This window comes from Myripristis murdjan, chromosome 24, assembly GCF_902150065.1.
Source record: "Myripristis murdjan chromosome 24, fMyrMur1.1, whole genome shotgun sequence".
In the NCBI taxonomy this organism is placed as follows: Eukaryota; Metazoa; Chordata; class Actinopteri; order Holocentriformes; family Holocentridae; genus Myripristis; species Myripristis murdjan.
In genome coordinates, this window is record NC_044003.1 from 17133751 (window position 1) to 17159420 (window position 25670).

Genomic DNA, 25670 nt, shown 5'->3' on the forward strand with positions numbered 1-25670 from the left:
GGACGATATCAAAAAGCAGGCTCTACTAATTTTAATATGATGATGTCCTTCACTATTGATAGCAACAGTCCTGCTATCCATGACTATTCAGTATTGAAGACATCAACACTCAGTGGCCACTTTATTAGGTCCACCTGTACAATCTAATACAATCCAATACAATTGTTCTACGATAAAGTTTACTTTTCTGATGCCTTTAAAGCTCAGGGTTTCTTTTTGTCACAGTAATAGAGGTGTTCATTCAATTCTATGTTTGGCATTGAGCTCATAGTTAGTGCTGCTGTTGTACTGGACTGCATTTACTGAGAAGTGTTTCTACTGTTCTGTCCTCCTCATGTGTATAAATAGGTAGGACAAAAAATTAGAAACACCTCTCAATATAATGTAGTCCACTACATCCTCCATAATAGACATAGAATTAAACTGACACATTCTCCGCAATGTTAACACAACCTGGACATTATAAACTTTCTTAAAAGGTAGGATTTATGGCAGAGCTGTTGCACTGAACTGCATTAGATTGAACGGGTGGACCTAATAAAGTGGCCACTGAGTGTAGATGCGCCCTCTCCCCATCAAAAGGAAAATATTGCTGAAAATATACTTGATTTCTATGCTCTTAAATCACTCAAATCTCACATAGTTACAAATTATGTTGGGGGGATGGTACATTTTATGAAGTTGCAAAATAGAAAATTAACATGAACCTACACCATTTTTCAGTATAACAAGAAGTTGGTATTTGTGTGTGGGAACGTCCTCCTCTCCTCTCTTCCTCCTCTCACCTTTTAATAAAAGCTGCAACCTGCTATTGTCTAAAATGTTTTCACCTTTGTTCGAATTGAGCAGAACAAAATACACATCTTTAAAAAAAATTACCAAACAAATTTCGCCTTCGTCTGATGGATTTCAGCTGACTGGGTAGTAATGGTGTGACATACAATAACAATACATACCGTTATTCATACAGTTAATAATGGTGTGTGAATGCAAAATATGTAAAGATGAACATACATCAGTACATCTGCACATTATTCAGTACATTTATGCAATCACAGATGTGCTAAATAAGACAAATTATGTATCAAAAGCCATCAATCACCAGTAAGAGCTTAAATGTAGAAACCTGAACTCCGCTGAAAAAACAGTTGCCTAGAGGGGGTGGGCCTCATAATCAGTCCTTTGATAACAGTGTTTTTCATAAGCAGTTTCATTTGAATCACAGCGTTTTGCTCCAAGGCAGATTTATTGTTTAAGTGTGTTGAGGATTAAAGACAAAAGGCTGGACCAGTCGAATAAATCTGTTCCCCAGAGAGGCAATGTGCACCAGTCTGCTTCTTTGAGTTCTCAGTTTGACACTGTGCCTGTGGATTTTTAGGGTGGCACAAGAGAGATAATCTCGAGCTAAGTGGCCTGCAGTTATGACATGCACATATTATATGAAGACACTAATGCCTACAAAGAACAACATCTTATTCATGAACTGCAGGTTCAAACATAAAATCGATGATAACAAATGACACAGTGCACCTACATCCATTCAAATCTGTCTCAGATAATCTTTTTCCTAAATGCACATATTGTAAGGAGCTTTGCCATGTAGATACTTAGTGGGGGAAAGGGCAGGATAAAAGGCATTCTTCAAAAGCCTCATATTCATCAGGTACAAAATTGATCTGAATCACACCAATTTGCTTTCCTTTGGAGTGGAAGCAAAATAATCAGAGATGAAGACATTAGATTTGAGAGAGCAAAAAAATCTTTTTTGCACACTTTGTGCAAAGATCACCATCTGGAGTATTCTCCCATGAGCAATTCTGCCATCTGTGGCAATGTTTCTGTTATAAATTCTCAAATGCTCTGATTTCCCCTATATAAAAGAAGTACATTCCAAGGACACTGTGTGCTGGAGAGATAACACACCTATGGACTGCTGCTGTGGCAAACCTGTGCTGTTGTACATTAATGGACTTTTCAGCATCCTGCAGCAATACCGTGGTGAAATGACCCCTGAGAACACCCTGAAGTCATGATCGCTGGTGAAGATTACACTACTGCACTGGCTGTTTCAAAGACCGGCAAATACTGTGCCTCACGATGAGGCCATGTTTCTGGCCTCTGCACTCATTATTGGGTGCTTGCAATGTTGGTGGAATTTAGGTTTATTCTCCTCTTACACTAGCTGTAAACTGCTCTGAATAAAAGCATCTAATGAATGACTAATATGCTTGAGAGCTGAATGCTCATCAATTATTTAGAGTCTGTGAATATGTGAACTGAAGAAGAGAAAAAGAAATCGCCAAATACAAGATCAGATTGGTGGGTCCAGTGTGCCAAAACACATTAATCTTCTCTGAAAGGTTAGATCAGAAACAGAGGCAAAATCATCTGTCCTTTGCCCTGGTTTGGAGGAATCTGAACATTTCAGCAACAGGGCTCAAATATAGGCTAAAATATAGGTGTCTGCCCTCTACATGCAAGCAACAAATGCCATGGAAAATATTTACACCATTGTCTCTCTGTCCTTTAATACTTACGGGATTTAAGTTAACTGAAACAAGTAAGCATGGAGCATCCTGAACTTAATTATTTCTTACAAGAGGAAGGAAGCACCTCAAGATTCAAGATTCAAGATTCACGATTTCTCTATATTGTCATTTCACCGTGCATTTGCATACAAATAAACAGCAAAATACTGTTTCTCAATCAGTCTAGGCAGTGAATGAAAAAAGGCAGTCATAAATACGGTGTCCCTAAAGGAGAATGTGCTTCCACATGGAGCAGAATGTCAAACCTGTCCTCTGTAGCAGGTGGCATTAAGAGCTCACACATAACCCTCAACATGTACCTCCCACAGCTCAGCATTTTCACAAATATTGGCATATTTGAAATGGCTGACACACCACGGTGAATTTAATCGATATGCTCTTACTTGCTTGTCTAAATCAATAATCCCCTGAACCAAGATAAGGTGGAGAAAGAAAGGAAATAGTTAGGTGCACTTCAAAAATTTATTTATTCACCAAACCTTTATGTACACGGTGCTTTCCAATTCAGGTAAGTTATGGGGCATTAAGAGACACATGCTTTCAATTCTGTGCATTTCAACATAAGATCATGCCTGCTGATGCTCAAGGGCCTGGGAAGCGCTGTGTCGTGGCCAGAATTTTTTTGTTTTTGGTCGCTGAGAACCGACCAAGCTGAAAACAGCTAACTCTTGTGTGCTGCAGCTTAGATCACCTGTCAAAATTGCAACAGGCAACCAGTGAATGCAAAAAGGGGTAGGGAGGGGGGAGTGGTTGTTTATTTTGGTTATGCAGCAACCAGAACCCTGTGAGGAGCTTTCCTGGAACCTGTAATTTCATAGCCATATTGTCACGATTTAGTTCCAAGTCAAGACAGACAGGGACGGTCTAAAAATACTTAAACTCCACCATTCCCAGCATGCACCAGGTGTCGCTGAGTTATGCAGGTAGTGGTGTCATGCCGCTGCTCCACTGAGAGACTGTGGTCAGCCAAGCCCTTGTGAAACTGATTGTGACGGAGTGTGTATGTGTGTGTGTGTGTGTGTGTGTGTGTGTGTGTTGGTTGGGGGGAGGGGGAGGTATGGGTAGGGTTATGCCTCTGTCCTTCTCCATGGAGGAGAGGAGACTACTGATGTCGTTACTGCTGACACTGATATGAGCTGCTGGTGACAACAGGAGGCCATCCTGGGCCACAGGCTATACATATCAAGCCAAAGACTAGACCTACAAACTAGAAAGGAAGGTTTATTTTTTTTTAGATGTATTTTAAAGGGGCCATGTGTAGCATGTCATGTTTCTCAAAATGAAGGCCACATTTACATTTACAGATGGCTCACAAATTAAAAAGGAAAAAAACAACATTAAGTGTCTTATTGAGGTGTTGGGCCAACTGTTGCTCCATTGCTCCAGTATAATTTCAGAGACTTGTGGAATCTATGACAAGGAGCACTGAAGCTGCTCTGGTTGCTTGTGGTGGCCCAACACCTTACCAAGACACTTTAAGTTGGTTTTCCCCATTAATTTTTCATTCGTCTGAAGTTGCTTTCTGTTGCAAACAGAATATTACTACTTGTCCCTGTCACCCATGCTGTTACACATATTTATCTGTAGGTCAAGAATAATGATAAGGGTTCAAAATTGCTCTTGATAATTAGGTGAAGTAATGGGAAGTTGAGGCTATGCAGTTATAAGAGTGGAAGTGGAATAAAACAGCATACTACTTGCAAAGTGAAAACTGTTCCTGTTTTTCTGTGGTAGAGCAATCCAACACACTTGCTACCTAACGAATGTGCCCAGTGGCACTTACAATGCAGATAAGCATCTTCCCAGCCATGGTCTCATTTACTAATATCTGAAAATTAATGTGGAAATAATTTATTGGTGCTAAAATGCTATATGTTACATGCTAGATTAAAATTGCTCTTTCAGCTGTGTTTAAGTATGTAGAGCACGTGCATTTATAACATAACTATGACAACTAATCACATAAAGTGCTTTTCATTGACAAGCATCACCTCAGTCCACCACCTACACGATACTGGAAAATCCTACATGATGAATGGTCCTTACAGCTGCAAGAGATGGCTTTTATCTCTACAGCACAAACGGAAGAACCTTAGAAGGGACACATTCTCTTGAATACTAACACTTTAAACTCGCTGAAATTTGGGAAACAGAGCTGCTTGCTGTGCTGGGACTTCCATTAAATTCAAAAGGTTGGAAAAAAGAAGCTGCAAAAAACAATCTGTTTTCTCTTTGACAGAACATTATCATACTACACATACATACTGACCAAGTTTGTATCCCTTGTCCTTCATCTCACATACTGAAATGTGGGATGCAGAGTAGATTTGGACTGACTCTCGTTTTCAAAAGTCAAACCACTGCAAGACAGACACTTTTCTAAAATCTGGCTTTTTTCCAAAAGATGTGAAGAAAGCAGACAAGGCAGTCATCACGGGGGGTGAGGGGGAGGGGGGCGGGCACACGTAGTTCAAGTGGAGGTTAATCTGTCACCGCCTTTGCTGCCTACGCTATGCCCAACGGGGAAAACTAAGAGTCACCACAAAGTCACAAGCCACGCAGATTTAGATTGAATGTAATGGAAGCTACCACAAAGAAAAGGAAATGTAGCTGCAACAAAGACTGGGAAAATGCTTAGAACTGGGTGAGGAAAGTGCAAGGCGGTTCTCAGAGAATTTCTTGCAAAATTTGCCAGTTATTTTTCAATTTCACATGGGCAGGATGTGACGTGAAGCAACACAGTAAATGTGAGCCACACAAGAAACGTGTGGCTCACAAAGAGATGTTCTGGTCTGTGGATGCACTCCTACTGAAACCCAAAGATGACTGCCAGACAGAGAAGGTAAGAGTAGCTGAAATAACAAGCGTTTACCACACTGTGCAGTATTTTTACACGCTCTGAGATTGCAAAAAACTAAATTTCATGTGGTCCAGCAGCATGATTACTTTTTTCAAAATTTTGGACTCCCTCTCTGCATTGGAAGCGTGTCCCAAATTGTCCCCCACAAGCATGCTCTTTGTCCCACATTTGGTCTGTTGTAATCTTGTCACCCGAACATACTGATGAAATGCAGTGATTTCAAAATGATAAGTGGACTTGACAAACTGGACAATGTTTGCTAATCCATGACTGTGATGCGGGTGAGGTTTCTGCAATTTCGTCAGGCAGATTGACAGGTGCTCAGTCCTCCAGATACACAGCCTAGCATTCAAAGGCCACAGTGTACTCACCCCCTTTTCTCTAGCCTAATTATGCATGAGACATTTGATCTATCAAACTGACTCAAGTCACAGAGGACAACCTGACCCTTTGCTGTATCAATAGCAGCCAGTGTATTTACATGTTTTCAATTCAGATGCTTTCTCTGGTTAAGCTTGTGCAAATTCAATATAGTCCATCAAAAAATATTCCTGATTTCATGTCTATGGCACCTCTTCATTCCAGAATACTAATGGGGCATTATGTGTGGCTAAAGTTTGACCCATAGCTCACATTTGTGTATAAAATCAATTTTTTGTCCCAAACATACAGGCCTATTTTCCCAACATTTTTATTTCATGTTTGGAAAAAAAGATCTGAACAGTTTCCCTCCTTTCTACTTTATAAAAACTCAAAGTACAGTGTAGAGCTAAACACTTCACAAACAACCAATGTCCAATCCAAAGAAAAGCCTTGAGATGGAGAAAAAATATAAGATCATATAATGACAAGTGCTGACCACTGCTTCTAGCATGAAGAAATTAATGTTGTGATACTGATCAACAAAATGACTCATCAATTAACCATCCACTGAGAGATGTGTGCTCAGAGAGGCAGATCCACTTTTCCCAGGTTGGGGAGTGAAAGTACAGCTGTGTAAAGCTGCCTCCGCCTAATTTCATTGCAAGCTCTCCTGGGGCCTGTTGCTACCTGACAGCCATAGCCACAGTTATACACTCCATGATAATTACTTCACAAATCACAGAGGAAAAAAATAAAGCTTGGCAGAGAGAGAGGCACATACAGTATAGACAGAAAATGTACTTAGGTGGTTGAAAAGCAAATCTGTACCACAGGTAGTTGTCTTCTGTTCTGAAACAACTGAGATGCCTGGTAATGTGTGCAACATCCAATCTATTGGATGTAAATGTTACAATACGCAAAAAGTATCAATAACCTATTGCTAAAACATTTTGTAGATAGCCATAATCATGGTAGTCATATGATAGTATTACACTTAAACATTATAGTGCTGAAATCACATTTCTAATGTTTCCTTGTTTGTTCAAACTTAGAAATAACAATTACTATTGATGTGAATACACTGAGTGAACACTGTGGATTGGTGGAAGCCTGAGACGTTTTCCATAAGCAGTAAGGTCAAAGTATGACCAAAAGAGTCTAAGCTAATGACTATTATCTAATTCTCAAATCTAGCTTGCAGTTTGTTTGTTGACTTACCAGCCTCAGTGACACGTGTTACAACTGCAACTTCAACCTGAAACATGGCTATAATTATGAAGGCACGATTCTGACTAGATGGATGATGCTAAATTAATTAGAACTGCTTGGTGGTTTATGTTATTAAAGAAGATAAGAGTTGAATGCACTCTTCAGCTGCAGCGCTGCAAAGCAATCCACTTCAGACACGAGTAAATATGCGGAGCTGTAATTTTAAAAGTCCTAAAGCAAGTAAACAAATTTACTCAGGGAGCCATCTCACCCACTGGAGTAAACTACAGAATTCAGGTACAGATTTAGATACAGGTGCTCAACAAGAAAAACATGCATAACACGACACAAAACGCTGCCACATTTTGCAAAACCAGTATTAGTCAGACAGCTCTCTGGTTGTAACCCATGCTTAAAAATGGCTTTAATATTCCTAAAGGAGAGAGCTCATATCTTCTGTAGATAGCTACGCATCCTATGCCTGCAATAATTTTATGTAATAGGATATTCTCCATATCACAGTTAGAGTGGATTATGGAGCCTTTGAGTGCAACAAGGGAGACAACGAGAGAATAGCATTAATGTCACAGAAAATCTTTGATCACGATATAGATAATTTCAGCATTTCCCCACGTTATACTTGAATTGAAGCCACGCCAAGGTATATTAACAGCTGCCCGAGTATAATTCGGCCCATTCAGGGTTTTCATTTACTGTAAACTAATTTATTTCTGGCACCAGAGTTTCACATCAACCCCATCCCCCTCCATGGTCACGGTCACCATGTAACCAGCACTTTTGTTAGCTGAGACACAGACGCACACAGTCTTAATATTAATAGCAGTGTTGGTTATCAAAGTTCTGCAGCTATCTGGTACCTTAAATGCCTCACGAGTACAGATTATTGGACAAAGGAACTGTCATTCGGGTCCTTTGATACGTCATTAACAACAAAGTGCCCCCACACGTGGCTCATCTACCATTGTGAAAAAAGAGTCATGAGTGAAAAAAATCCAAGACATGAGTTGTGTTTTTTGGTGAGTTTTTAAAACACACTGATGATGAAGAAAGTCAACATAGCAGACACACAGGGAAAGAGGGGGACAGAAAGAGGTGTTTGTGTGTGTGTTTGTGGGAAAGAGAACAGAAGATGAGCAGGTTCAAATAGTTTGAGTAAAAACATTAAAATAAAATGAAGAATTACTTTGAACTGAAATAGTGAGATACATCAGAAATAGGCTAATGCATTTTCTCAAATAACTTCAATCGACAGTTTTATGCCCACCCTAACCCCGTCCCTGTCACAGTTATAATGAGAGAATACAGATGAAGCACACTCAATTTTCCTAAAACTAGATTTTAAAAAATTTACAATATATTGCCTTGCTTACAGTATTGCAATATATCACAATATACTGAATCGTAACCCTTGTGTTGTGATACCTATCTCATAGCCAGACTCTTGTCAATACACAGCCCTACTGCTCAGTGTCAGATTTCTTATATCCAAACCCCAGCCAAATGACCGAGTTGTGGAGAGTTTCATTCTGTGTCATGCTCCTTATTATTCAAGCCCATATGTAGTAATTGGTTATTCAAGGCAACTAGGAGCTCTGACTCATTGACGTAAAATACTGCCATGAAGCGGCTCTAGTCACAACAGCAACAGAAAGACAGGAAAATCTCTTGACAGTCATATTTCTCTCATCCCATGATATATAATTGCCATATTGCACGGCTCTATCCCTGTTGGGCTGTGCCGTTCTAATGCCAAGCACATCAGTATTCTAACAGAGAAGGCTAATTCCCTTTTTTCACCATCTCTGCCATCGCTGTCTGCCATCTCTGCTTTACTGTGCTGTGTCTTGTGGACAGATCTGACCTGTGTCTGCACAAATTCATGTGGTGTCCTCTCCTTCACAGCATCAGGAGACTAGAGTAGGAGCAGAGGCGACGCTTACATGAAGCGTGACAAATCGCAAATGGTAGTGACAAGCTGGGTTCTTACAGAGGAGGCCAGTCGAGGAAAAACCTATGCCTGACAATCAACCGTTAGGGAAAGGGGTATGGTTTCGAAAAATAACAGGTTCTCATAGATGGAAGCTTACCCCGCACGGCTGGAAGATAAGCCCATCGACTTCATGGCTGACTTGGGATGTGAAGCTGCCTTCCAGTAACTGAAAAAACAAAAAGGGGACATAGTTTTAGCTAACAAAAGCAAATAAATGACAAAATGTGAAACAGCAAGCTTCAGATGAGAACAAAAGAAATGACATTGATTTATAAAGTCAGCTACAGCTAAAGAGAGCACACACAATACCTCACACTCTAAAAGCAGGGCAAGTATTGAATTTCAACACAGCAGGAAGGCTGACGCCTATCGAATCCGGCAGAGTTGAAAGCAGAAGTCTGATACCTTGTTTTCATGCATTTCATCTGCCTAACACAGAAACTCATCTCTTTGATTGATAATGCATGGCTGAAACATCAATACTTGTGACTTGACAGACCAGGTTAAAGACTAGAATAACATCAAATACCTGATGACTGGGAAAAAAATGATTTCATTGCATCCATTAACACTGGCAGCACAAAAGCTGTTGTAGGGAAAAGGAACATGCAGCACCATATTGGATAAGGATGCTCAGGGGACATGACAGAGCTGCTGTACAGTTGAGGCACATTTTCTACAACATGGAGCACATCACCAGTGGCAGCATTATGGTCTCAGACCACAGCAAGCAGACATGCTAGGGATTCATTCTGAGAGAAGTGTCACTGCAGAGTTGCAGAACTGTAAAATATTGAAACTGAGAAAACATTGTGGTTTAAAAAAAAAAAAAAAAAAAAAAAAAAAAAAAAAAAAAATATATATATATATATATATATATATATATATATATATATATATATATATATTTTACAGTGACAAAGCACAGCCAGCGGAGTTGTATTTGTATGTCGTACAAACAATCAACAATCTGAGGCTTTCGTGTGCTTATAGAGAGTAGACAATGGGAAAATGTCATCCAAAGTTAGCCAGACACACACTCTGCAGTGATACTTGCAGACAAAAGAACAGACATCCAATGACATCGCTGCCATATATGCATCAACAACAAGGACATTTCAGCTATACTCAAAGTCTTCAGCTGTGAAAAGTACAGACTTGAAAACAGTGTTTTAAAAGTGAATATTGGATATTTGAAGAAACTATTTTCTATGGCCTTGTCATGTAAAAGGACAAAGATCAATAGCCTCTGTAGTAAGGCAACAAAACAACAAACAGGAAATCAGCTTTCTTCCTATGTGGTCAAATGTGCGCAGAACATAGGTAGGGGTGAAAGGGACTCCACAAACTGTCACATTGCTCTTAAGCCAGTAACTGACCATAAGTATAAAAATACACGGTGAAAATATACCATAGATGATCATTATGCATCAGGGCACCACACAATCATGTGTATGTTTGATGATTGTTTTTACTGTTGTTGATTAGTTTATGAGCATTGATGAAATGTTAAATGCAGCAGTCATTGTACAGTGTTTCTGTTACTGAACTGAAAGGGCAGATATTTATTTATTTATTTATTTATTTATTCATTCATTCTTTCATTTATAGTTCATGTATTTACATTACTATTTCAAGAGGGAGAGACAGGAGAGAGAAAGATGTATAGGTCCTATAACCTTGATTAAGAAAGGTTATAGAATTTTACTTGTGATCATCTCATCACAAGTCAAGACACAAAAATTGTAAACAAAGTGCTTATAAGTGGCTGTTTTGATGAAGCAGTGTGAGAAAAAAGTGCAGAAGCAGGATGATCTAATGTTTTTCCTTAAAGAAGAAAAGTACAGTTGAGCTATCAGCATTATTTCTGCAAGAATAACATTAAAAAAGCAATAAGGCTGGGATGTTGTTGCCATGCCAGTTGGAGCACAATGCAAGCAGAGCCTAATTCACAAGGTATTTCTCCATCATGTAATGTGGTAAAAATTAGATATGGGCTGTGCAAAAACACACCTCTGGTCTCAACAGCTGTGACTCGTGCATAAATCCCACTGTGTTCCTTATGCTTGTGGTCTGAACAACATACTACAGACTCATGCTGATGAATCACAGAGGGATTTTGAGGTATCTAGTGTTCTAATCTTCTTTTTAAACCATAAACTCTTGACTACCTGCTGCTAACTGCCTTTGGCAATCTATTTATTATATTGTGGTATTGAAAACAAAGGATCCGACAGCCGCATATGATTCATCAATATCCAAATATGAGAGAATCTTCTGCAATATTGAAGAAAAAAAAATCTGAAATGGGGCAAATGCACGTCGTCTGATAACAAATTCAAACAAGGCATGCAGTGAATATTTTTATATGTCATACCTTGAGTCCCTGCTAGAACACAGGAAGATGACTCATTGCTAAATATGGGATTTGCATATTATACAGCAATCTATCCAAGAAAATGAAACTCAGCAAATAACTTGCACAATCTGTTAGGGGCAACGTCTTAGAAATATTTCACTTGATGACCTGCAAGCTGATCTTTGCTAGGGGGGTAAATATAGGTTAGGAGGCAGGAAATGGGCTGGGTCAATAAAGCAGAAAGCTAATGCATTAGTGCACTATAGTGAAGATCAGGTATCATATCCAACCCATCAAGACAAGCTAAAGCAGAAAGCAATGCACTTAAGCAATGCAGAGAGGTATTATGAAAACGGAGCAATAATATTCTACTTGTGGCAGCCTGTCTGAATGATGGAAAAAAATAAAACATAATAAATGAAATCAAACCAAAAATCCCAATCAACGTGTCTGAACCATCTCTCCCTAGTGAATGTCCAAATCTGACATTTCACTTTGCGGTGTGGGCATCCTGTAAGTGGCTCTGACTACAAGATGGACAATCTTCAGTAGATAAAGAGGCTGTCAAACATCAGAGCCTCGATAAGCCGAGACACATTCGGTATGCAGGAGATGACAGATCATCATCATCTGTCCCGGAGCCTCACAGAGAAAAACAAAATGAAGGCCTCAATCACAGAGGAGAAAGCTCACGATGCGAGACTGGCAAAGCAGGTCCTCTACAGCAACACTGGGTTCAGAAGCGCCAGAGACAATCGTGTTACTGTTAACACCCTGATCCATGCGTTTGGTCCAGCTACAGCACAATAGGCCTGCGTAATAATGCTGCTGAATGGCCATGACCATCTATCATGACACATCCGGAACGTTTTACAAATAGAAGAAAAAAATCTGTTTCTGAAGTCAGGGCTGCTGTATGTCAAAGCCAATAACATCAACCGTAAAGCAGGACATTTATTCAAATTTTCAAAACAGTAAAGATATCATACAGCGCCATTACTATTAATAAACAACACAGCTCCTGCATGACAAAAATAAAGAACAGAAAAAGTAAATTATAATACCCAATGCTTGTCCTTACACTGCGGTAAATACATTAATCACCCCACCCCGCCCTCCCGCATCCTTTTTACTTCACAGTTCTCTTTATGTTTTGGTTGGAAAATATGGTTACATTTGGAAAGGGTTAGAAGGCTAAGGTTAATCTGTTCAACATTAGCTCCTTTTAAAATCAATTTGAGCTTGTATTAAGGTGTTTTACCAATTTAATTCATAACCTGAATTGTGCAGTTTAATGCAAAGCTACAACACCGAGTCTACATGTTACTGTACAACCAATTAAATCCCAGTTTCTACATCATAGAAACAGATCTTGTTCTGTACTGTACTGTCCTAAAATGTGTATAGATTGGTAACCTACTGTTATAAAAAATATCCATCTTTCTAGCCAGCCATCCATTATCTATATATGAATATAACCTGAGCTTAATATTAACTAATATTTATGTGCTGACTATAAAACAGAAACAGAAAGCTATGACTGTTATCAATGTTGTATAAATGGAAGAGTAAGGTTAAAGCATATAATCTAATTGAAATGCAAACAGGCACAGCTGGGTAAATAGTGGGCTTCCCGCCCACAGAGCACAGGCATCGATGCAAATACAACTTGTTTGTGGTTTTATTTATGCCATCGGAGGAAGCCCTATTTCCATCCAAAACCTTAATGCTGAAAATTGCTAGGTTTCACGGGAAATTTTCTGGGGAAAAAAAGTGAGGTGCGCAGCCCTTAGAGGAACGCTGCATACATTTGACTAAAGCAACAGAGTCTGTTAGGCCGATGCTGTATCTGTCAAGACAGCAAAGCAACATCAGTGCTCTCAAGAAATGATGAATGAGTCACAGAAGATCACACAAAGCTCGACAATCATGCTGACATGGAGAAGGCAGATAGCCAGACTAGAAAGAGCTGGTGCCTTTATGAGGGAATGGCATGTAGGCGGCAAGATCTGGGAGTTCCATTTCAGTTCTCTCGCCATCTTAACACACCCACCCACCACTTTCAGTATGCACGGTGAACCTTGGATGGAGAGATGAGCAGAAAGAAGACTTCCACTCACACATCCTCCTCCAGTAAGGAAGTTCCTTGAAGCGATGCTGTAGATAGGGGGCCACGACCCTGCTTTCATGGTAAACCTCTTTGGGGAAGGAAACACAAAGCTGTGCCTGGTACAGTAAGCTTGTGGAGGCGGAGGCAAACAACACAGCCCCATTAAGAGATCAAGCTTTCACTGGAGACTTAGGGGCAGAGACAAGAGAACGGATGCACTCGGGGAGACAAACCAACAGCTAACACAGTGAGCAGTGCCTCTCCCCTCAGGAGACTGAGTGTCAGAGTGATGGAAGTCAGGCTATTTTCCTCTCCACTGTTTCACATTTAGGCTCATTTCACATAATGACACAATAATGAATCATACCTGGCTCGGCAATAGTTGAGTAACATCAAAATGACATCAAGTATGTTTCCCACCCTCATGCTCCATGTAGTCTGTCGTCCATGGGGCAATGGCTGAGGTTTCATTTACAAATCAAGTCTCAAAACTACTTGTCATCACTGATTCTATTTTTGTCATTCCCTCCCCCTAATGAATAATGGATCAGAAACATAACAACAAAAGTGCACTCACTAGAGTGCAGACCTCCACTGTACGCACCTCTCCTTCTCTGGTGCTCGGACTTAGCAACACACCATCCCTTTGTTCGCCTACAGAGAGAAAGGAAAATGCAGAGGCACTGCCTTCATATCATCCCTTCTCCAGTGTTTGGACTTAGGTGGAGAAACAACTGAGGAGCTAGCTCTCAACTGCAGTATGAACACAGGATTTTCAAGGGATTTAAATCACTACAACCTCGAAAGGTCCTTGATCATACAGTCACAGCTGTGAACAAAAAATATTAGGCTGATAGGCCCAGCGGTATGCAAGATTAGCCCCAGAAACAAGGTCCACTACCATTAACCCTGACCCCACTGAAAGTATAGGGCAAGGGCTGTGTAGATGGGGCAAAAAAAACCCCAGAAAGATAAACACTATTTGCAAGAGGGGCCACCAGATTACAGAGAGGTTGATGTTTTTAATGGGAATAAAACAGACAATTCCCTCCACATATTATTATCCAATCAATCAACATCCTTTAGACCAAACTTTTTTGGTCTTTTGTCTTTTATTCTATGCCTTGCTGCACCTAAGCTCCCACGCTGGGGAAAAACAAGAAAAAAGATCTTGATTTGCAATGCCTGTTTTTTTGTGTGACAGTAGATAACTAGATTGTAGCTACAAAGAATGGGTACAACTTAGAAACTGGCCACATCAAGAGAGCATCAAAGAGGTTCTAAAAGTGCTTTATAATAGTCATCATCAACAGCAGCTGATGCCATGTTTCTGTGATGTGATTCCATATTTGAAATAAATCTCAGTGGCTGGTACATACTGATTAATAGCCTGAGAAATGCGTACTGCACAGTAATAAGAAAAAGTGCACTATTTGGGCAAGATCCAAAATTTAGTAATGCTAAATGGTTTCTGTCAATTTCTATTAATTTATTTTGGGAGTGAGGGGTGGGTGTAATTAATATTGGGATAATACCATTGATCATATATATATTATATATTGCCAGTATGCCAAGCTTGAAATAAGATCATATTCCCCTCCGAAAGTCTTATATGAAAGTAGCTCAAGATTCAAAGCAATGATTCATAGTCGGCTGATTTGTACTGACCAAAATGACAGAGAAAGATGCTCTGCTTACAAAAAAGTGCCTATTTTGTGCCGATTAATGACATCACACCATACGCATGCCGATTAGTGAAATTTGTAAAGTTTCATGAATTAAGGATATACCGGATATTAACACGCATTTGAAGTTCTTGGACTTTTTCTGTATTTTATGCACTGGCAATGTGTGTAAGGCAGTGAAGCACAAAGTGCTCACAATGACACAGCATGGCTCAGCTCATTATATTTCCATATCACCAGTTTGCCTCAGCACACCTGGACTGAAATTATGCACTTTCCCTCTCTGAAGCTGCCTTATTTCCCTGCTGCCTGCTCATCCTCATGGCTCTCAAAAGCTTTAGGTGCGGGGGCTTAATCAAAGGCGGAGAGGATGGATTGATATTCCAGTCAGACCACAGGGCTGTTGCCAGAGGCTCCTTTCAAGCCTAATGCGAATGGCCCTCAGAAGCCAGTGTGCAGTTCCCTATTTAATGAAAGGCCCACATCAGAGCATGCAGGCAGGACCACTAAACTACTAGCTGGCCGTGAGACAAACAAGGTACAAAGTCTTGAGAGGTGGATGTCATAGTGGGACTGAAGGTTGTTTCAGTGACAACTGTAAATGACATTACATCTTCATATTTTCATGTGCAGGGGAAATGGCAGAGATACACATGGGCCTACTCATACTTGTTGGATCACTGCACAGCAATTTAAGATGGATTATGATTGTGTGACTTCACTGTACTGCCTGGTGTACAGGCACAAAGTGCATACACATTTTCTTTATGTACCTCAAGAGCACGTACCCTAATTCTAATTACTACACAATGTTAAAAAAAAAAAAAACAACAACAACTACTTGAGAATGAAGAAACAAACAAACCAACCAACCAATTAGCATACACAGCATGACTCATTGCACAGGAGCAACAACAAATATTTTCATTGTCAAGTAATCCATCTTTTTTTTGATAAATCTTTGACTAATCTTTGTCTATAAATGCTAAAAAGTAATGACAAATGCCCACCACAGACAGTTACAGGAGCCAAGTGATATTTTAAAATTGCTTCCTTGGTCAGAGCAGCAGGAAAAAAAAAGAAGCCCAATTTTATAATACATGAAATGGAGAAAAGAAAAAAGCAAAAAAAAAACCTAGCCTTTGTGAAGCTGTGACTAGCAATTGTTTGGTTATTTACTTTATAAATTTACAAAAACAGGTAATTTATTACCAAAATTATTATCCATTTTCTGGTGAATGACTAACTGATTAATGGAATAATTGTTTCAGCACTACTCCCCTGTAGCTCATGTTCATAACAATGCCTTAAAAAGTCTAAAACCTTTTTTGCTGTTGCTGTTGAAAGCTTTGGCAAAGAATGTCCACTGTGGAGCAAAAAGTGTTGATCTGTTGTCAAGGCCCTATCAAAGAGAATTGTGATACACCAATTTTGGCACCTGATGCAATCATCCTTGGTAACATTTTCAGATGCTTTTATTTATGTATGTATTTATTCTTTTCTATTTTTTGACATTCTTGACACTTGAAATTTTCATCAATATCCAGAATGAAGAATTGTAGCCCCCTGCCCGCAATATGAAGCGGATCTGTGCTGTTAAAGCTGTGGAGGGTTATCTGGCAAGGGTCCAGCATTGGGAGCGAATGGAGGGCAAGGTGGTTGTAACATCAGTGTGGCTCCTATGGTGCGCTCAGACAGCAGAGCAAAGACAGACTAGGTGGTGAAACATTGGATAAGCTCAGAAGCCCACAGAGCATCTGAAGATTGACACCTGCTGACATCACACAGAGAATGCAAGATGCTTTCTATCAGTACAAGTCTTTGAGCCTTGAAGGCATAGAGAAAGCGGGTGAACATAAGAAAAAATAAAATGAGCCAGTACACTCCATATTGCTACACATACAGCAGCTCTCTCCAGTGAATAGGGCCTTTACTGTACAGATATGCCGTGCATCATCAGATATTGCATAACGTCTTGGAGGCTTTGAAGAAAAAGAAAAAAAAAATCTCAAAGCAACTGAGGTAAACAAATGTTAGTCATCGGGTCTATGTAGTGTGTTCTTCCAAGCAACATAAGCCCTTATACAACAGTCAACATGTTTCCTGCTGTGAGTGGGTGTAGCAGGAGAGGATGCAGGTGATGAAGTTCATCTTATTCCTGAACCTAACCATGGAGGATCGGTTTATTAGCAAGGCCAGCTGCACAGGCTGAGGAATGCTTTATGGCAGTGTATTTCATAAACTGAGAAGGATACATATTTGAGCTGTGGGACGTTAACCGGTGATGTTAGCCTGCCAACGGATTCCCACGTCCTTGCAATGTTAATTAGACTTAATAAAATACTGTAGGATTGTAGGTCAGTAGACTAAAAACACAGCAGATTTTGCTTCACCAGTTTACCCATTAGCCAGAAAAATCAATATTGTGTCACCAGAAAAAATGCAAATGTGGGTTTTATAAAAAAATAAAGAAAGAAAGAAAGTTGAAAGCCTTTGCTGTGGAGCATTTATGCGGAGGCAGTATTGTACGAAACCTCCACTGCCAAGGTATAAGGTGCCGTTCAGTACTGCCCTATTTATTAACTGGTATGCTTGTTCTCAGACAACACTTCTAAGCTTCAAAAGATAAACATATGCCTTGAATGTGGTAGCCTTGAGAGTTAACACTTTGGAAAAACACTGCTTTTGTGAAAACTCTACAAACTATAGATTACACAGCAAGCAAAAGGGTTGGATATAATGTGGCATTATGAAACAGAAGAAAAAGGCATATGGGAAATTAAGAATACCACCTTTTCTTTTTAACCTTAGATATTAATTACTTTAATGTCAGATCATAGACAGATGTCAGAGCTCAACTTTAACTCTGCTTAAGAACCTAGATAAAAGAGATAAAAAAATTACACCTATCTTGTTTTTCCACCTTCAGCAGCTGGACACCGGATGGTTGACAGGGATGTGAGGTCAGCAAGCCAGTGAGGAACCCGTAGACTGACAGCGCTCAGCTAATGAGACACACTGTTAAGGGGGATTTACTTTCTTTCAGCCTGGTGCTATGAACCTGCTCCGACAGTGAAAACAGCTCTCTGACACGTCTGTCAGGGCTCAACAGTAGAACAGGAGAACAATGAGAGCAGGCCATTTCAATAAAATCAAGACCCCATAATGAGGACTGAGCCAACTGGAGAAGAAGGGAAGTTATTGAGAGATAAAGTGCATTCCTGTTAATACAATTATTATTAAGGGTTTGGCTGTAGTTACTCAACACGGTGTCTAGGATCAGCATTCTGGGCCAAACATCAGCAACTGACGACAATAAAACGAGACATGCATTTGAGATAAACCCAAGACAACTTCATTCAGATAAGAACTGATAACAATAAGCTGCAAGGCTCCTGGGACAGACGATGGCAGAAAACCCTTTCTTTATCAGAAAATACATGTGGCTATCCAAGATAAGATGACAGACGGCTTGAATGCCTGGAAAAGTAATAGCAAGACCCTAAACCTGAATGACACGAGTTTTCATTATTTTTCATGTATCAAATCCATAGATTAGAGTCTAGATCAAACCTTAGCTGAGTTAAGTTAATTTCCTTATGATGAAGTAGCAGCAGCAAAGTTGCTCTAGTGAGATTGAGATAAATGCCTCTGATTTACATCCCACACCCAACAGCCCACCAAACAAAATAAATGCTTTGGTGCACATCAGTGATAATAACTGTATAGTTCAGTGGTCATGAAGTCTATCTCATTTCACCAATTCTGTTTGCAAAGAAGTCCAATTTTCCCAGCTCTTCTGTATTCAGTACATAAACTAAACCTTTATCTCAACCACTGCGATTAGGCAATCAGTCTGAGCTCCATGAAAAAGATTGCAATCTCTCAAAAGTATCTAGATAACGACATTTGAGGTCCCTGTGCAAATTCCATCTTTGGTTAAAAAAAAGAAAAAAAGAAAAAAGTATTTCAACATGAGATTGGCTCTCTGGTAGGAAAGCTGTCATTCTTCCACTGGTTTCAAATGAAACCTATCTCACAAAATTCACTAGTGGGGAGCAATACTTCTAATACTGGGAGAAGTTGGGGCGGGTACTCGAAGTGATGTCCAGATTGAAGGTGATACTGATCTCATTAGAGAGATGTTTATTCAACTTATGTCTAATTGCTTTAGGTGTTTGATAAATGAGCTCTGGATATTAATTTTTTTTTCTTTTTTTGACAAAGGGCAAAACTGGAGCTATGTAGTTTCCTTTTCTTTAATATTAAAAAAAGTGACCAAATTGTGACTTCATTAAATCTGAATACAGTTGGAAAAACAGCTTGACTCATATTTAATTAAGCTGTACAAATGTTAGGCTTATGCAAACAGTGCATGCCTTTCTGAGTTTTTCCTATTCAAGAATACACCAAACTGATATTTACTCCTATGTAAGAGTTGCCCACTCTGGAGAAAAATAAACTGAGCAAAACAAATGTTACCCTACACTGAGGATATAATTTCAGGAAACATATTCAAACAAAAAAATTGGACCCAAGACAAATTCATCTGAAAGAATACAGTTTGATGGCAGCTAACAAAGGCAGATGACATACGCCCATCCTATCCACCCATTTAACCCACTGAAACTCTTGCTACATTTCAGCCCTCATTGTCATAGCTCTTGACAGCATTCAAACTGTCACACAATGTGACTGTGAATTCTGAATGATCCCCTGAATACAAAAAACATGTGCATGGCAGAAGATGCAGTTACATCTGCTCACAAATTCACTAATGCAGTGAATTCCTATACGGCGCTCACTAATATGCCTCAAAAAAGGTGAGCACAGGCATTTAAACTTAGTCACCATTACCTCCATGACATTGGATAAAATATGCATGAAGTCCAAGAAAAATACAAAGACAATGGAAACCAAGGCAGCAAATGTTTCAACAGTGAGCTGTCAACAGGATGTACATCTGCTACAGCAGTATAGCACATGAAAAGTTCAGATGGCCATGGGATGGAGGCTATATTAAAAAATTTCTAAGTTTATATATAAAGAGACACCCTTGTTTGAAGCCAAAGAACTGAACCAAGCCACATGTGCTACTCAGCTTGCTTTATGAATACAGTGAAAATAATGAGGCACTTGAGGAATGGAGTGACAGGAAATAAGCTTAGCAGACACTAGAAGCAAGGTAGAGATTATCTAAAGCAGAAATCCAGGATTTCCCCAACTTCCCCTCTATGTCTCACTCTTTAAGTGTTTGAGATGATGTTTAGACTACAGCAAAGGTATAACTTGTGTGGTATCATTTCACCAGTACATAGTTCAAATGCATCTGTCTTTCCAGGATTGTAACTTCTGTAATGAAATGAGCTAGAATATCAGTCAGCTTGGCCAAAAATAATTTTCAAGCTCTTTGGGCAGGCCAGTATACTAACTAGCTGGTGGCACTCTGCTACCTTGCAAGTTAATCCTACCTGGTCAAATATTCAAAAGGAGCCTAAGGTAGGCTTGTTCAGCCCAAGTAATATCGCAAACTGATAATAACTTCCAATAAATTACCAACTGCCAAGGAAACCAAAATTTTCAATTGCAAATTTTCTATTACTTTTTCTACAACTTCATATGACTGACGTGTTCCACTACCACAGCAATTTGGTGGAAGAGTCTTGCTGCATTTATACCCTCTTTACATGCTTACAGTTCTGAGTTTGACAGCTGTAAATATGACTTATTTTACTTTTTACATAAAACTAATAAAATAACAAAACAAATCTTGAAACATTGATCTTTTTGGATGCCTATTTCAGTAGTACAGAGCTATTTCGTACTGAAATTGAGGAATGGAGAGCAGAATCTTTCTGAGTTTACTGGCTTTGAGTTGCATATGACTAGACTTAAATGTTCAACAAAGAGTAAAAATGTCTCATCTTGACAACCTGGTTAGAATATAAAATTCAACTCAACCAGTTTCCCTTGTTCATCATTATTTTGGCTTGTTCAAGCATTTCTGAAAGCATCCTAAGGCACACTGGCTTGCTTTTGTCATGATTGTACCTTGTACTTCAGAGACAGACACACCAAGCATTTCACTGTATTGAGTATGTTGTACTGTATATGATTTTGTTTGTGACCAATAAAAATTTGATTTGATTTGACAGTAATAATAAACTTTAGACAGACTGTGCAATTGGTTTGTCTTCAGATCACTTAGACTGTGCTGCATGAGCTATTTGTATGAAGTATTTTTGTGGTCATTTTTTAACGCTCCAACCAACTTTGTTGTAGAAAATGCCAACTCAGACCTGTTTTAGCAACAGAATCTCATTGTGCATTAAGTGGGCATAGAAATTTCACCTGTGTTCAACTGCACACATTTAAATTTTCGGGTGAGCAGTTCTTTCAAAAGCAAGGGCAATAACAAACTTGAATGTAATTTGAATGCAATTTACACCCTGATGAAGACACCGTAGTCAAAACACGTTGTTCTATCATGCTGAATTTTTTAAAAACTTTTTCTTCCCATAATCAGAGAGCCTTGGATTATTATCATTATTATTATTATTATTTTATTGTTGTGTATTATTTGCCCTCTACCTGGAAGAGCACCTGATTGTTTTTCACATTTTCTTTCACTGCCATCATTCTCTCGATGTTTATGTTTGACCACGTGCAGCACTCCTAATTGCTTACTCTTCAGTATTCTTATTTGTTGGACAACTGCATTTTGTACCAGCCAACAAACAACATGTACCAGCTAAAGGTAACTCTAATTGTGACACATTGTTTTAAAAGCCAATCATATGCTAAGGTCCAATGCATCCATCATAATAACAGTTGTAGATAAAACTTCTTCAGGTGTATTCAACCCCCTTGAACTTTTCTGCATTTTGTGGTATTACATCTGAATCTACTATTTTGCAATGGTCACAATCAAAATCCCTCCATTTCCCAATCTGATTTTTTGATTGAAACATGAATCACAGAACTGATAACTGGCTGTGTAAAGCAAACATTTCCTTGGGGACCGTTCTCTGGTGAGGACATGGTTTCACTCCGCATGGTCTGAAGTCATCAAGACACAGCAATACTGCTGCTTTGTGATGGAATACTGGTGTGAAGATAGTTTGAAGTCTTGGAAACTTAATTTTCATATCATAGTGGAATGAAAGGAATCCAATGGCTGGATAAAAGGTAAGAAAATACAACTGCTTGCTTTGGGAAGAGATTAGCATAAACATGAAGTATGTAATTTTGTAGCTATACACATGTAAAATAAATAGCATACGTTGCTGCAGATGTAAATAAGTAACTTTCATTGGGATAGAAGCTCATTCCAGTTCTTTCTGATGTCCTGACAATCAGTTACAGTGCACATGCATTGCAGAGTTTTTCCATTCAGAACTAAACAAAACACATACAATAAACTATGGAGCCAGCATCACTGACGAAGTTACATTATGCAGACGACAGACATAATTATGTTCTTTAAGCCATTAAATTCAGAATAGTCTTCCACTCAGAATACATCTTGTCTGCCAAGCCCATTCAACATAAAGAGGGAAATTCCAAAAATACATCATCTAGATGTTTCAATTTACAAATTTTGTACTCCAAAGAGGCTATTGTAAGACAACTGCACAAAAATTGAGAAGACATTGGAGGGGAAATGGTGCCATGAATGCATAAGTGGTACAGTCACAAAATAGCAGCCTCGCAACAGACAAAAGCCATCATACAACTCCAGCCTGTGATTAAGATATCCTTAAAAGGAATTTCTGGCTAGCATGCCATAAAGCAGAGGGCTGCGCTGCTATGAATTAATGAGCCAGATTCCAGTTCCCCCATTTAATGTCCCTTACAACAGAGAAATGGCTGTATGGGGAGCAGATGGCCACTACATAGAACAATGAGGCAGTGAGGAACCAGACATAGTTCCAGTGACTTCATTTCTAGAATATCTTCATCAACATGACCCCAAAGGGCGGTGGGTGATCCTTCATAAAGGCCATTAAAGGGGTGGACAGCACAGGGTTAGACTGGAGGTAACCCAGTCATTCATACTTAACATTTCACAGAGAACAAAAACAAGAAGTGAAAACCAAGATATCAATGTTGGGCCTGGCTGAGAAAAAGATGTGACAACAGCACAAGGACTGCCTGCAAATTCAGCCCCTCCACACACTTTGATCATTTGTGAATGTGCAGGGCGACGATTTCCCACTGATCTTGGCCTGCGCAAAAGATCAAATTAATTTTGCACTGACTTCCAGCAGATCCGTTATTAGGCCAGAAGTGCAGGCCTTTGTGGGAGGCTTAACATCTTTTCAGAGGACAAGGCTCTCTTGTACTCAGCCTTGAGAAGAGCACAGGCTCATAGCCTTAGTAATGATAATGTAAGCTATACATTCTGTGGCACATCCAAAAGAGAAATGCACAAAAGGTACATTATCCAACAAAATATATAGAAACAGTATATTTCCCAAACTAGACAGCTCACACTTTAAGAGTCTTCAAGTGCTTCGTGTCACGTTTTGTTTTGTCCAAGGATATCCTTTCACACAGAATTAACTCACTTTCATCTCTTATGGATGGTTTTACAAGCAATTGTCCCAATTTTGATTGTTAGATGAAGGGCGGATTTCTTGATAGTAATCAAACAAAAACGCTGATTATTAGATTAAAGGCTGATTTCTTGGTAGTAGTCAAATAAATGCTTTGATCACACTACTCACACTCTAATGGTGCTAAGATGCATCTACAAAGCCCCTCAGCATTAAGGCAACAGCAATTTCGTTTACAGGCAAAAGTAAACAGGCACTGATAACAACACTAAGATTTTGTAGAGGCAAAGAAACACATTCACAATTTCATGCCTACGTAAGTAAGAATACTGGTGCATCGTGTGCCAGCTTGATGTTTGTTTTGTTAGGCCATCTATGTATCTGTGTGAAGAACAGGAACTGATTTTGACTATGCCACATCTGATGAACAGGGAGAAAGAGGGTTGGAAACGGGAAAAAAAGATGTATTTGTTTGTGTTACCTTTCGTGAAGCATGAATGTCAAAGAAGGGCTTGTTTCGAACACTGAAGGGCTCCTTGCTTTTGTCAATCTGTCCATTCTTCATCTTTTCCATCCGGGGAGAAATTATCTCCTTTTCTATGCATAACAGCCGGATATTGAAATCGCACTGGCCAACAGGCTGTTCCTGCAAAACAAACAAAGCAACAAACAACTCCATCATCCTGTGCATTTTTGTGAAGATGACTCTCATGCAGATACTTTGCTATACACATTGACACTTTACTATATGTATAAAGAAAACAATATCCAAATAACACTCTCTAGAATAGCATTTAGGCTGAAGTTTCCAATTAATCCCAAGCTATCAAATAAGCAACCGAATGTGCATTGTTTGTGGAGGAAAAAAAATGTACAGATAGTACGCGAAGCCATTATGAGCTGCCAATCCCCTGCCATGGCAACAATGTTGATCTGACTAGACATCGGCTGGAGGACGAACACTGGCATGTGGCTGAGCAGGGCTCCCATACAGCCATGGTGGCTGCTACAATATCAATGCCAAAAGTGCCCTGTATGTACACTGCAATCAGCTTTCCCTTGTCTCTATGACAACAGGTTCTTGAGTTGCCTTCCATTCTAGTCTTTTCACACTCTGTTTTTCTAAATAGATGAGCACCAGCGACCTGAGCGGTCATTGCCTTCCAAATAGACAGGGCCACTGAGGCCAAGCACTGTTGCCACCAGGTCCATCTGGCTGTCCACTGTGTCTATAGCAAAATTAAAGTGCAACAATGCTTAATCTGCTGCCTCCAGTTGCTCATTAAAGTCGCCTGGTGGAAGAGAGAGCAGCACTGACACTGATTGGAGACAGTAACGCAGCCAAATTAAACAATATGACTGTCTGTCTGACTTCTTTCAAGTGAAAGTGGAGGCAGAGGGGCTCGGAGGAAATCACTTTGGTACAATAATTGAGTTTTACAACACGTAGGCCATTTCTTCTTTCAAAATGAAAGTCTGAGAAAAAAAAATATAGATTTCACCATTCAAAGCATTGAAAAAAGAAAATAAATCAATACATAAAAACAGCAAGTGAATTATGGCACGTCAGCCAGATGGAAATAAGAGTAAATTCATGGGTGATGACCATTTGACATTTAATGTTTTTCACACTATACTAACATGAAAAAAGCTCAAACTCAGAATGTAAGCTGTTGTTTTGTTTTTGCCATAAGATTAAAAAAGAGAGAGAGTGAGAATGGAATAAATGCTGAGATAAAGTGTCAAGAATTTATTTGGTGACAAAATTACTCATGTAGTGGTCCTGGACTGGTGGGCTATGAATCAATATTCCCGCATCTACAGGCAAAGAAGGGCAGTGAGCGAGAAGCTGTGACTTGGGGGCATTTGTATGCTGCTCTGTTACTGTTAAAAGGTAAAGGCCACTTCTCCTCTCAAGAGCTTTCTATGGAATCAAAGGGCACAGGAGGGGTTGCTTAGGTTGGAT

At 39.4% G+C, this 25670-nt stretch overlaps 1 protein-coding gene across 2 annotated transcripts in view; it reads right to left on the bottom strand.

The window, feature by feature from the left end:
• The window catches only part of rngtt (RNA guanylyltransferase and 5'-phosphatase), a 92487-nt gene that overhangs the window by 18602 nt on the left and 48215 nt on the right, over positions 1 to 25670 (bottom strand). For both annotated transcript variants that reach the window (XM_030047080.1, XM_030047081.1), the window contains 2 exons: positions 24186 to 24350; positions 9090 to 9158 (listed from right to left, as the gene is read on the bottom strand). In XM_030047080.1, coding sequence (XP_029902940.1) covers positions 9090 to 9158; positions 24186 to 24350 — 234 coding nt within the window. The remainder of the gene's footprint in view (positions 1 to 9089; positions 9159 to 24185; positions 24351 to 25670) is intronic.